The sequence below is a fragment of the Emys orbicularis genome, chromosome 8 (assembly GCF_028017835.1).
Source record: "Emys orbicularis isolate rEmyOrb1 chromosome 8, rEmyOrb1.hap1, whole genome shotgun sequence".
Taxonomy (NCBI): domain Eukaryota; kingdom Metazoa; phylum Chordata; order Testudines; family Emydidae; genus Emys; species Emys orbicularis.
Genome location: NC_088690.1, coordinates 76644113 through 76658287, shown reverse-complemented (window position 1 = coordinate 76658287; position 14175 = coordinate 76644113). Strand labels below are relative to the sequence as shown.

General features: G+C 56.0%; 1 protein-coding gene across 1 annotated transcript in view; it reads left to right on the top strand.

The window, feature by feature from the left end:
* SLC4A9 (solute carrier family 4 member 9) overlaps positions 1-14175 on the top strand; it is a 53136-nt gene that overhangs the window by 24918 nt on the left and 14043 nt on the right. The window contains exons 12-15 of the mRNA XM_065409228.1: positions 790-845; positions 1676-1870; positions 3448-3561; positions 8281-8442. Of these exons, the coding sequence (XP_065265300.1) occupies positions 790-845; positions 1676-1870; positions 3448-3561; positions 8281-8442 (527 nt within the window). The remainder of the gene's footprint in view (positions 1-789; positions 846-1675; positions 1871-3447; positions 3562-8280; positions 8443-14175) is intronic.

The window sequence follows — 14175 nt, the reverse complement described above, 5'->3', positions numbered from 1 at the left end:
GCCCCTGTGGCCCTGCCCCCGCTCGGCCTCTTCCCCTGAGGCCCCACCCGCTGCTTGCTCCTCTCCGCCTCCTTCCCCGAGGCTCCGCCGCTCACTTCTCTCTGCCTCTTCCTCCAAGACCCCACCCGCCTGCTGCTCACTCTTCTCTGCCACCTCCCCCAAGGTCCCCCATTCTATACTCGCTCCACTCCACCTCCTTCCTGGAACAGGGCAGGCCATGGGGCCATGCCCCCATCACCTTTTCCTGCCTTATGCAAGCGACAGGAGATGAGGGGACAGAAGAGCAAGCGGTGGAGGGGAGCCTCAGGGGAAGAGGCGGAGCGGAGCGCGGGCGGGGCCACGGTCCAGGCACCGGTGGCCACCACAACTTCTATGGAGCTTCGCTTCGGGCACTCCAAAGGTGGTGGCAGGCCGGCAGGCCTCGAGAGGGGTGACCCATGCCACATCCGTGGCATTTCCCCCCTACATGTCTTAGCCTCCCCTGGCCTCTTATATGTGCCGCCCATGCGGCTGAGTCTCAGTTAGCACCATCCCTAGGAGACGAAGCCTGCTGATCCGACCACAGCCTGCTAGCCCTAGGCCCAGGGGGAGGAGCCTTGCTGATAGCTGACATCCAGCACAGTCCACGCCCTCATCCCCTGCACTAATGACTGGGGACCAGCTCCACTGTCTCACACCAGCCCCAGGCCGGAGCCCTCTGAGATCCCCTGCGAACACTCGGGGAGACGCTGGCTGGGCGCCATGGTTTGGGGAGGGGGAGAGAAATGTCTGATAGTTCATCTCTTGCAGGCAACGTCTCCATGCTGACTGAGATGCTGCTCCCACCCCCTGGCAGCGCTGGGATGGTAAGGACATTCTCTCCAGCCGCTGGGGTGAGCGAGGGGATGCTGAGGTCCTGGCAAGCTTGCTCTGGGGCGGGGCTCCCTGTGCTCCTGGGGCACTGCTGTCATCATTGGATCCCTCCCAGGACCAGACTGTCTCAGCGACTAGGCAGTAAAGTGATGGTGCTGGGCTAGGCCTTTTACCTAGGGGCTCTGCATAGGGGACCCTGTTCCCCTTACATGGGGGACCTGCATGTTTCATGGTGACCTTGTTTCCAGGCGGTGACCCTGGGCTCCAAGAACACTGGTGTCAGCCTCACAGAGGGGCACTTCCCTGCCGCTAGGAGGGGATGCCCCTTCCACAGCTGCCTCTCCCTGCCTGCCCTCTGGGAACGGCCTGGCAGCCTCTCACCCATGGTGCCTCGCTGACCAGAAAGAGCCATGCACGTGGGCATGTGTCCACATAGCCCAGGGAGTTCCGCCAGATGAGCCCTGTTCAGGGGCAGGCCTGGTGCGATCCCTGCAGGCTTGTCTACGAACACATGGCTCGGTGAGCCTGGTGTGAGCAGGGGACGGACGGACAGATACAGACAAGCAAACGGCCAGCACCAGCAGCAGCCTCTAACTTTCATCAGCACTAATCAGTCCCAAATGTGCTTTCCTCCCCCACCCCTGATTGCGCCACCAAGCTGCAGGGTAACTGGCCATCCTCAGCCAGTGCCCACTCACCCGTCATCTACCAATGGTGCTTGCTTGGACTCCTCTGATCCCTTCTCTTTGGCCTGTGGGGTTTTCTTCTTGTCCAGCCGGCTGGCTCTCCTCTGCCTCTGAAATGTCTCCCTCTGTCCCCACAGCAGCAGGGTCTGGAGGCTGCAAACTGGTCCCTGCTGACGCGGACAGAGTGTTTGCGAGTGGGAGGCCACCTGGTGGGGAACAGCTGTAACTACGTGCCTGACATCACCTTCATGGCCTTCATCCTCTTCTTGGGGACGTTCCTCTGCTCCATGACGCTCAAGAGCTTTAAAACCAGCCGCTATTTCCCCACAGCCGTGAGTGTTTCTCATCCCACCCCCTGCTCTGCAAGCACCGAGGGCATTGTGAGGAGGGTGCAGCTGTCTCTTCCTGTGCAAGGCTCTGTACATTTAGATGGCTTTGTGCAGAGAGCTCCTGCTCCCCCTGCTGAGTGTAAGCATCTCAGCACATGCAGTACAGCTGCTACCAGCCAGCCATGGCAGGAGAGCCCCAGAAATAACCCTGAAAATCAGGAGAATTGCTTTAGAAAGTTATAAAAATCTCCAAGTGTTGCTCAGCCCAGCAACGTCCGACGCCCTGCAGCTCACGGAGGCAGCGCTGGTGACCTGCTGAGTGCTGTGCTCTCTCCTGGTCGCGTGTATCTCACCCCAACACACATACAGGGCCTCCCCCAATAGGTCTCAGAGTGGTGGCACCAAGGGGGTAAGCGACATTATCCCCATTTTACAGACTGGGAAACTGAGGCTCGGAGAGACTGAGGCCGACATTCCCAAATGTGCTTACTGCCTGCGGGCGCCCAACAGGACACTGCTGGCGGTTTCAGGCAGGACACCTAGTAAAGGAGGCACCCAAAATCAGTGGCCCCTTTTGAAAATGTCAGCCAAGCCCACAGCGGGGGGCTGGGAATAGAACTCAGGGCCCCAATTCTGAATGGGTTCAACACCACCCCAAAGAACAGTTGGGGAGCCCGCCTCAGTAACACTGGGCTTCCCAGCTCCCACCAGACAAGAAAGAAGTGCTATTTAACCTTCCTGGGTTCCTCTTTGGGGTTGGGGCTCAGCTTCACCTTCATCCTGTCCAAGAGCAATTTAGTGCATCCACCAGAATTATTCGCCCTTAATCAAAGCTAGCGGCTTCCCCTGGTAGTGGGCTATACTGGGCACACGTGGGAGACTGGCTTTATAAGGAAAGGCAGAGAGCCTGGGCCTTGCTGCTCACGATCCACCACACTTTATTCCACACTCTCCATAAATAACCTCCCCCAGCTTCCTAGTGAGCCTTCTGCAGGGTCGTAGCCCAGCAGTCTGTCCTACGCTGCCAAGTACTATCATTAGAACTAGGTTTCAGGGGTAGCCGTGTTAGTCTGTATCAGCAAAAAAACTGAGGAGTCCTTGTGGCACCTCAGAGACTAACAAATTTATGTTAGTCTCTAAGGTGCCATTAGAACTAGCAGTAGGGGACATTCAAAACACTTATTACCTCATCTCCCGCATTCCCTCCATCCCAGTGCAGGGGGTCACCAAGATCTCTTATGAGAGCATGAGCAAGTGCTAGCTTCGTTGTGTGATGTCTCTTGCTTTTCATTGTGGAGTGTTTCTGGAGGACAGGGCCAGGGGTATCTCTGGGATGTGCAGATTCCCCCCCACCCCACCCCGAGCACACAACAACTAAGCATGCGTAAAGCACAGCATGGCCCAGACCGGGTCCCAGATAGCAAGTGGGACACCTTTTTCCCTGGGGATGGAGGGCTGTAGTTGCATATATAAGACAAAGACCCTACCAGCAGGACAGTCCCTGTAATATTGAGAGGTCTGATCGCCCTACCTGGGGGTGTCTGATAACTCCCTCCCAATGGCTTTCTTTGCTCCCTTAGCTGAGGAAGCTAGTGAGCGACTTCTCCATCATCCTGGCCATCCTCATCTTCTGTGGGATTGATGCCATTCTGGGGCTAGAGACCCCCAAGCTCATCATCCCCAGTGAGTTCAAGGTGAGAACTGACTGGGTAATGAGTGGGGGAAAACAGAGGAATTGCTGGGAAGGGGGGCTCATGGATGCCTGGGGAGAAGCGATGGAATGTGGGGAGCTGGGATGATGTATATAGGCAGTGATAATGGATTTGGGGGGAAGGAACTGTGCATGGGGCACCCACGTTAGATTCTGATGCAAACTATGCATCAGGTATAGAGGCTTTTTGCAGAGCCCATGTAGACAGGGCTGCCTGTGTGCATCTTTACTGCCAGTTCAGGGGTGCAGCGTGTGGCAGGTCCCAGCATGCAAAGGGACATCCAGGTCCCAGTGGCCAGCCTGCATTGCAAACTGGGAACTGCATTTTCGAAAGGTCTCACCCCCCACATTGACAGTGGAGATGGCTGCACTCTGCTCTGCTCCACTCAGATCAGATGCAGCCCTTGGGTTCCCATGTTGTTGCCTTTCATCCCTCGGGTGGGCGAGATTTGCGAGCCCTTACTCCTGTGAGGAGCCCTCCACGTTTCTCTCTGGGCCAGAGCTGGAGAGCATATTCCTGGATCCAGGAACGCTGCCAGCTTTTCCGCTGCCCTAGGTGGCGGAAGGTCCCGCCCCGAAATGCCACCCCCCCACAGAGGCGGCGGAAGGTCCCGCCGCCGAAATACCGCCGCGGTTGCTGCCCCCCAAATCGCAGCGCCCTAGGCGACCGCCTAGGTCGCCTAATGGGTTGCGCCGACCCTGCCTGGATCACAGCCCCAAGGCTGATGCTGGGGATCCACAGGTATGTGCCCAGCAAAGCTGCCCAGTAGGCTGTCCATAGACCCACTGAGTAGTTAATTAGTCCTACTTCGCTTTGGGTTGACCTGTTCTTGCTGCAAAGGACACATCATTCCTGCCGCTGCTCAACCCCAGGCGCTGGAAGTGCTGCAGGGCTCATGTTGTCTGGAGACTGGATGGCTCAGGCACTGGTGCCCACAGGCAAAGATGAGTGATGCAGCTGCCTGGGGTCCCATGTCGCCCCTCACTCGTAACCCTGCCTGCCAGCCAGAGACACACCCCAAATCCCTCATATCTGCTCTCCATGGTCTCCAGGCATTGTTACAATGGGCCCCCAGTCTCGGGCCAGCCCTGGGCTCAGGCGACGGGTAATGAAGTACAAGGCGTTCCCCTTCATACTGCCTCACAACTTCGCACCCAGCTGGAATTGGAGAAGCTGGAAGCTGTTACCCTCTGATCATGGTGATCTGATCCTGACATGAGCTGAGTCCCTCAGTCCAGCATCTAGTGAGCCATCCACCCTACAAACTCCTCCATTGCAAGTGGCATGAGCAGGCCCCCTTGCTGGCAGCCTCAGCAGAGAATCCTGCATGGGCCATGGAGAGTGAGGCCCCTAGCAAGACTGCGGGTGGTGGTGAGTGTGACGCCAGCCCAGCTGCTGGCCCCACTCTGTGGATCTAGGGCACCACTCCATTCACTGTAAAAAAAAAAGGGGGGGGGGATTCCATGCTGCCCAGTTCGGTGCTGCTCTGGACCTGCCCCCTCTGCTCCAGGGTTTGGATGGGCCTCTGGGGGACCTGCTGCTATAAGGCCTGCCCATCTAATTCCCTCTACCCCATGGTCTTGACTCATCTCCTTCAGCACTAGAATTAGAGCAGGACCAAGGAGCCCTTGAACCTGCTCAGCAGCTGGAGCTCAGGCGCCAACGTGCCAACAGGGCTGGACAGCTTGTTGAGACTCCTCTGCAGAGCTTGCAAACTGCCTGGGAATCCAAGGCAGCCCTCAGAGCATAAGGAGAAGCTCCAAAGGAAGGGGACACCTTTGCTTGAGCTCCCCTTCCAGACGGTCGGGTTCAGACGGGTACCTCGCAGACTGGGAGTGTAGGTAGTAAGGGATCCACCGTCCCAGGGCCCCATGCTCTGAGGCCAGAAACCCTCTCCAGAATTGTCCAGCCCATCACGGAGGTCACAAAGAAAGGAAGAGAACAAGAAATGGCACCTGAGAACTTCCCCTGGAGAGACCGTGCCTTTCCTGGCTGCGAACTCAATGCCCCCTTTGTCACCTGACGCCCCGGGCAAATTGGTAACATAAATCTGTCACAACTTCTGAGTCACAGCATCAGCTACACCTGGGCGGTGCAGGAATAGGGGCCAGATTGACAGCCCTGGGGACTGACCTCATTATGTTAGCCATGGAACAAATGGGCAATGGCAGGGCAAGCACCCTCCAGGTGCCAGCATGCCCCATGCCTGCCCAATCCTGGGCCTGCCGAGCTAGTCCAGCCAGGGGGCAATCAGGGAAAGCTGCAGTGGTGGTGTCATGACACGGAGAGCTCTCCATTCACAACGGCACTGAAAAGTCCGTCTAAGTCACAGGCCACCAGATGATAATGGCTTTCTATGACCTCTCCCTTCCCCTCCTTCCCTCGCCTGGCCAGTCTGTGGCAACTCTTCTCTTTTCAGGCCTGCTTCTTCACGCTGCCCCTAAAGGTGACATGCAGACACACTCCTCAGTCCCCCACTGGTTGTTCAAACCTCATTGTGCAAGCCAGAGCCGTGGGGCTCCGTAACCCCTCAGCTCTCCAGCCCTCCACCCCAACCATGCAGATGGGAATGTGCGGGGCTGCATCCCACCTCGTGCGTTCCCCCACATTCAAGTCGGCTCCTGAGAGCTGGGGGTACGGAACAAATCCAGAATGTGCAATGCTGTGGAGCAGGGAGAATTTTGCCCACATTGGGTCACCTTCCTCCCTGGAGTAACTCTGCTGAGTCCTCTGGGCTGACACCTGAGATCAATCTGGCCCCTGGGTTTTCCATCCAGCTCTTTCCCTTTCAGCACTCTCTGTAATTGCAGGGCCAAGAGGGATCTGCAGAAAACTCAGGAACTGTGGGATTTTATAGCCCCTTACCTTGACACTGCCCTCCCCGCCCAGCTCTGCAGGGTGACTTCCTTTCGGAGCTGTTCTTGTGAAGGAGGAGGGGGGAAGCTCCAGCCAATCCCTTGATCTATAAATAACCTCAGCTTAGCAACTGGACCCAAACTAAACAGTCATGTAATCATGCAAATGATGCCACAGCACGCAGCAAAGCAGGAGACACCAGCTCAAGTCTGGGCTTGGGTTCCCTCCCCCTCCAGGCATGGGTGTGGAAAGGAATTAGCAGAGGCTGCAGAGCTAGTGTGCAGGCTCCATGGCAGCCCATAGCTCCCTGTCAGGCGGACTGTGCATCAGGTTAATGAGGGAGCCACTTGCCCGTTCTCCAAGCTGGAGACAAAGTGCCACCTGGCAAATGTGGGGGAAATGCCAGGCCTGAGAGGGTTAGGGCAAGGCACCCTGGCCTGAGCAGGATGGCTGCTATGACATGTTTTGGCTGAAGGCCAGGGTGTATTAGGACATCTGTAATGATTAGGGCCCCTGGCAGCTTCCCTCAATAGCTCTCAAAGGGTATTTCTTAATTAAAGCACATGCAGCACCCCTGAAGCCAGAAGGTCCTATTATCCCCATTTTAGAGATGCTTTCACTGTGGAATTATACGATTTGCCTAAGATCATATTTTGTCAGTGGAAGAGATGGGAATGGAGAATGGGAGATATCTCCCACACTCCTTCTCTAACCACTGTCCCAGCTGCTCTCTCTACCTGCATATTTTTAAAGCACTGGGTCTTCTCGCATTCATCATCTTTTTCTAGATTCTCCATACCTACCTTCTTACCATGGATATAGGGCTCTATTGCATTTGCCCTACTGGGCCTGGTTTTCAGACCCCAGGGAGACATGTAGAAATGTGTGCACAAATTTGTGCCTGATTTGTATGTGTACTGACGCAGGCACCTGCATGGATCTGGATTTGCCTGAACACATGGCCAGACAGACATCTTCACTAGACAGACAGCCCATGGGGATGTGAAAACCAGGCACACAAAGGCTGCCATGAAACTAGTGTTACCAGCACTCACAATTGCAAATTTAGTATTTTTCTTCAAACCTCAGCTCCTGGTGTCATGTGAATACAGGACAATCCCAGCTTTCATTTCAAAAAATAAGTGTTGCTAGCCCTCGTGGTGGCAGAGAAAAGCTTGAAAATGTGACTCAAAGGTTTTAAATCCAGCAGGCAAAGAAAAAGACCCCCCCCTTTTTAATATTTTCTAAAAATCTTATGATTTTAAATCAATTTTTGTGGGTCTGACTCACGATTTCTGAATGTTGGGTTGGTACCAATGTGAGACCATGGCCTGGATCCCTCCCCATGTGCCGTGCAACAGGAGCAGGTGACTGCAGAGGACTGGCCCCACCTCCTGGGGCAGGACCGATGCTCTTGCACAACAACAGGGAACAGTGGCTGTTGGTTAACGTTAATCAGCTAGAGCATGGCCAGGAGCGAGCGCAGATGGGGCTGTTCACAAGCATCCAGGGCTCGGCTTGGGACTTGCTTACTGCCTCTTGGGGCCTGGCTACTGCCATGGTGCAGAGCACAGATCACCATTCCAGTTAGTCAGGAGAAGCATTTTCCCCCAGGTGCAAAATTGTACAATGGCCGAGGGAGGGGAGGGAGGGTTTCCTTTACTCTGAAGCATCTTTTGTTGGCCATTGCTGGCGACCTAGTGGAGAACCGTCTGGGCCAGTGGTCTGACCTGCCCAGCCCACCCCAATGGGCTGTTGCCCAAAGTGCTCTTTGCCCATTAGTAAGTGCAGTGCAGGATGCTAGCCCTGTAATGTACAATCTGACCTCTTGCACTCCCCATGCAGCCCACAAACTCCCAGCGAGGCTGGGTCGTGTTTCCATTGGGAGTGAACCCCTGGTGGGTTTGCCTGGTCTCCGCAGTGCCTGCCGTTCTGGTCATCATCCTCATCTTCATGGACCAGCAAATCACCGCCGTCATCCTCAACCGCAAAGAATACAGGCTCCAGGTCAGTGTGGGTCAGGCCATCCGGGGCATGGCAGGAGGCTGGCGGTGGGGATCTGGGTATAGTGGGAGGCTGGCAGTGCAGGGCAGACCGGCCTGGGGATGGCGGGAGGCTGGAGGTGCTGGGGATCTAGGTATAGTGGGAGGCTGGCAGTGCGGGGCAGGATGGCCCAGGCATGGCGGGAGGCTGGCAGTGTGGGGCAGGCCAACCTGGGGATGGTGGGAAGCTGGCAGTGCAGGGCAGACTGGCCTGGGGATGGCGGGTGGCTGGCGGTGCAGGGCAGGCCGGCCTGGGCATGGCAGGAAATTGGCAGTGCTGGGGATTTGGGCATGGCAGGAGGCTGGTGATGTGGGACAGGCCAGCCCGGGGATGGCAGGAGGCTGGTGGGGTGGGGCAGCTTGGCGTGGGAGGCTGGCAGTGCAGTGCAGGCTGGCCCACGCATGGCGGGAGGCTTGCAGTGCAAGGCAGGCCAGCCCGGGCATGGCAGGAGGCTGGCAGTACAGGCAGGCCGGCTTGGGCATGGCAGGAGGCTGGCTGTGCGGGGCAGGCCGGCCCGAGCATGGCAGGAGGCTGGCAGTGCGGGGCAGGCCGGCCCGAGCATGGCAGGAGGCTGGCGGCGCGGGGAAGGCCGACCTGGGGATGGGAGGATGGGCTGTATTAGAGGGAATCACATAGGCTTGTGCCCTGTTCAACACCTTGCGGGTTTCCTTAATCCCAGGGCTCCAGGGAAACAGTCGTGTCTGCCCAGAAATTGGCAGCCGGTAGGTTAAATCCCATCTGTTCTAGGGGCTCTGAGGGGTGGGGCTCGGGTTGCCAACTTTCTAATTGCACAAACCCAAACACCCTTGCCCTGCCCCCTTCCCCGCCCCTGCCACAAGGCTCTGACCCTTGTCTAGCCCCTTCTCCGAGGCTTGGTGTCCCACTCACACCATCCCCCCTCCCTCTGTCGCTCGCTCTCCCCCATCCTCACTTGCTCATTTTCACTGGACTGGTGCAGGAGGTTGGGGTCCAGGAGGGGGTGAGGGTGTTGGCTGGGAGTGTGGGCTCTGAGGTGGGGCCGCGGATGAGGAGTTTCGGGTGCAGGAGGGGGCTCCGGGCAGAGGGGTGGGGCCAAGGGCTTCAGAGTGTGGGAAGGGGCTCCGGGCTGAGGCAGGGGGTTGCGGTGTGGGGGGGGGTATGGGCTCTGGGCTGGGGGTGCGGGCTCTGGGGTGGGGCGAGAAATGAGGGGTTCAGGGTGTGAGAGGAGGATCTAGGCTGGGGCAGGAGGCTGGGGTGCAGGAGGGAGTGAGGGCTCCGGCTGGGGTGCGGGCTCTGGGGGGGGGTAAGGAATGAGGGGTTTGGGGTGCAGGTGGGGGCTCCAGGCTGGGGCAGGTGGTTGGGGTAAGGGAGGCGTTTCAGGGTGAAGGCTCCGGGCAGCGCTCACCTCGGGTGGCTCCCCAGAAGCGGTGACATGTCCCTCGGCTCCTACGCGGAGGCATGGCCAGATGGCTCTGCGCACTGCCTCTGCCCGCAGGCGCTGCCCCCACAGCTCCCATTGGCCGCCGTTCTCGGCTAATGGGAACTGCAGAGTCGGCACTTGGGCGTGGCAGGGGCAGCACATGGAGCCCCCATGGCTGCCCCTATGCCTAGGAGCCAAGGGACATGTCACCGCTTCCGGGGAGCTGCATGGAGCCGAGTAGGGAGCCTGCCAGCCCCGTGCCAACTGGACTTTTAACGGCCTGGTCAGTGGTGCTGTCTGGAGCCGCCAGAATCCCTTTTCAACCAGGCATTCCAGTCGAAAACCAGACACCTGGTCACCCTAGGTGGGGCTCCCTGCAGGCTCTGATCTGGAACCTTGCCCTAATGCACGGAGGGCAGGGCTGGGGAGGCATTGGGTGCAGGGCCCCTGCTCTAGGCTAGTCTCCCAAGCATTGGTGTCCAATGCAGTGTGAAGGGCTGGATTATCACGGGGTCACCTCCCCTGGGTTAAAGCAGATCAGACAGGAAAGGCTGATAATGCCAGGTCTCCATGTTAACAGGAGATGCAGCTTGCTGGTATTGTGTAGTGATGGGCACAGTGAGGTCTGTCTCTGAATGGAGTTCTGCCTCAGCGAGCCAGGCCCGAGAAGGGGGATGGGTGCCTGCAGAGCTGGGGAGGGGCATGTTGCAGCTGCTCCCCAGCCCAATTTCTATCAGCATGAAGAATCTGGACTAATGCAAAACCAAATCCAAACTGTGGGCTGTCTGTGGGCTGGTGAAGGGCTCTCCCTGGGGAGTGCTGGGCCCTGCATGGCTGTCCCTGCATTTGGGGACATGGTGACATTTGAAAACAAAGATATTATGCAAAATCAATGCACTGGGGGGGGGGCGCTTTCTTCCCCCCTCCCCTTGTCAGAAGGCAGGGAGCCAGGAATTTTCCCTGCTAATTGCCTGGTGGAGGCTCTCAGCCACTCAGGGACTGATCCTGTGAGGAGCTGAGAGCCTCTGGCAAGGTGCTGAGTACCCTCAGTTGGCCCTGAAGTCACTGGGAGATGAGGGCACTCAGCACTTCCCAAGATCGAGCCCTTAGCTTGGGCCGCGACAAAGCCCCTAAATCCACAGAGGCCTCTAAACACTGCTCTCCTCATGACGTCCCTCTGAGCCCTGGGACCCCTGGCAAAGCAAGGGCCAGCTCCTCCCATCACCCAGGGAAACAAGGGCTTCCCCAGAGCCTTTCATGCTAGGATCTCAGCCCGCTTCTCCAACGCCAGGCAGCGTTGTCAGCTCCATTTTACAGCTGTGAAAAGTGAGCCCCAGAGAGACTAGTGATTTGCCCAGAGTTACACAGTGAATCAGTCAGGACTAAATGCCCAGTTTCCTGCCTCCCAGTGTCCTGATCTAAACACTAGGCCACACTGCCTCCCTTCAGACAATGCCAGCAAGGGACCTTTTCTTTGTGCTCCTCCCCTAGTCTCCCTGTCTCAGCTGCCTGTCTGTCCCTAGCATCCTGTGGCATCATTTGCCACAGGCACTGACATCCCAGCTGAACGTACTAGCAGGAACCTGTCTGGTTGAGAGAGTGCCAGCTTTCTCTCTGACACTGCTGTGTCGCTTGGCCCCTGGCCATCAGGGCGCCTTACCCAGGGCTGGGCCCTGCTGGCACTTGTTTTTCTCATGAGGTGTACTGAGGTTTTCCCTAACCTGCTCGCACAGGCACAAACTCAGAGCCAAGGATGAAGCCTTCTCCAATCATCAGACCTTGTGCTAAGACAAACAGGTTCACTGGGCCTGGGAACGCACCTGGTTTTGCTCAGCTGAGCTGGGATTGTGACTTATCCGATTGCTCTTGCTGTGCTTGTTCACCTCCCTGATGCATATCAGCTGCCCTCCGAAGGCATCTCCTAAGAGTTACCAGCAGGAAGATACCCAGTCTCCTTCCTCCCTGGAGCAAACCCCTGCAGCAGCTGTTGTGTTAGTCTGACTTCCCTGCCTGCTTCTGAAGGCTGGATAGAAACGGCCAGCTTAGCTTTGGGGAAGAGAAGGGAACTGAGCTGCAGTGCCAGAACTAGGTGCAAGCAGGCCTTAGTAAACAAGCCCTGCTGCATTCGGCAGGAAGCCTCCAGAGGCCATGGCGCAGGCTAGATTCACCCCCTAGAGCCAGATGAATGGCGGCAGAAACGGATTCGGGAATAACTTGGCAGAAAAATGTACTGAGCTCAGTTCCCTGTGATTCCTGGGGTCAGAGCATAGTGTTTGTTCTTTGGAGATGTCTCCATGTGGATTCCGTTCTAGACTGTGCATGTGCTTCATGCATGTGAGCCTGGAGTCTGGATAGCAGTGTCTGTTGGGGCGCACCTGTGCTGTGCATGTCCTCCCACCCCCTTCCAGCTGACGGAATACTGTCACCATCCTTCATTTCCTGCTTACAGCCCATGGCAGCAAGATGGAACCAAACCTGCTGCCCCTTCATGCTCACTTGTCGTGCAGTGACTTAGGGTTCATTCCCTTAGAATGACATTCTTTTCTTCCTTGAACTTTTGGGTTTTTTTTTAACCCCTATTATTGTTTTGGCCCCCCACCACTACTACCTCATATGGCAGACTCAAAGCCTGCCAGTCCTGGGATGGTCCCATTCCTGGCCCTGCCAGGCAGAACTGCTGTTTATTTTGTTTAGGTGAGAGTCCCCCCCTCCACACACACCATGCCTGACCGTGGCTCTATCTGCCGGTCCTTCTTGCCAAGAAGGAGAAACACCCAGGAGACATGAGACTAAAACCTTTTCTACTGGAGCAGTCTAGGAGGGGCACTTTGGACCCAGCAGAACGAACATCCAGCTCCAAGTCAGGCCCTTTTACTTCAAAATCCGCGTCATCAGTGCCCCTATCAGCCAAGCTGTGACTCCTAAAGCCAGCACCAGTGTCTATACCCCCACCTTGAGGTGGAAGCCCTTCAGATTCTAATCTCAGACCAGACAGAGAGTACCCACATACTTCCAATAACAACCTGCTGATTATTTTCCAAGAAAGGAACCCAGGTTCTCTCGAAGGAAACCACCTGCTTACAGGCTTTTTACAGGCTCAAGACTGGTTTGTGGTTCTCGAACTCCAGGATGCAAATTTCTGTATCGGGATCCATCTGGCCCATAAAAAGGTCACATTTCACAGTAGGGCCCAACCAGTATCAATACCATGTCGTTAACAGTGAGAGTCTTCACAAAATGCATGGCTGTAGTGGCCACAGATGTAAGGAGACAAGGCATTCTTGTCTATCCATATCTAGATGATTGGCTGATCAAAGGCAGGTCTCATCAGGATGTTATCACAGCCCTAACCATAGATTGTGACCTGTTCAGGGAGTTGGACCTGATAGTAAACTACAAAAAGTAATCGCTCAACCCTTCACAGAGGATAGAGTTCATAGGTGCTCTCATCAACTCAAATTGGCAAAGGCATATCTTCCAGAAGAAAGATTTCAGTCTATACAGACAATATCCAACAACAAGATACATCCGTCAATTACATTGAGAAGCTGTCTCAAACTTTTAGGCCACATGTCATTTTGCACATGTGACACCACTAGCCCAACTTCACCTATCCCCGTTACAGGACTGGCTGAGGTCAGTGTGTCCCTATAAGACATCAAATGGACATGCATGTCATGATCCCAGCTCATATCCTGCCATCACTAGGATGATGGACAGACTCACAGAATGTGTGGAGAAGAGTACCCTACTCCGCCTCTCCTCCTCCCAAGACACTGATCAGAGATCACATTGGGAACAGGGTAGGGTGCTCACTGGAACCATCTCCAAATACAGGGAATGTGATCCCAGCAAGAGATCGGACTGCATATAAACCTCTTGGAATGCAGGACAATCAGGTTAACCTGCAAAGCGTACCTGCCAGCCTTAAGAAATTCCAGCACACAGAACCCAACAGACAGCACATTTGCAATATATTATCTAAACAAGAGGGGAGTTGCCCATTCCTCACCCCTGTGCCAAGAGGCACTCAAACTATGGACTTGGCATTGACTTCCTAGGATTACTCCAATTGCTCTTATCTCCCAGCAGTCAACAGCAAATTGGGGACAGATTGTCTGCTGAGACAATCATGGTCTCTGAAGAGCACCATCCTCAGACTGAGATTTCACCGGTGGGGAAATTCCACCACAGAAAACATGATGTGTCCAGTCTTTTGCTCCACAGTACATGAGCCCAGGCTGTGTGCAAGACACTGAATCCAGGTCTCACGTATGCATTTCGACCCCGCCCTCTGA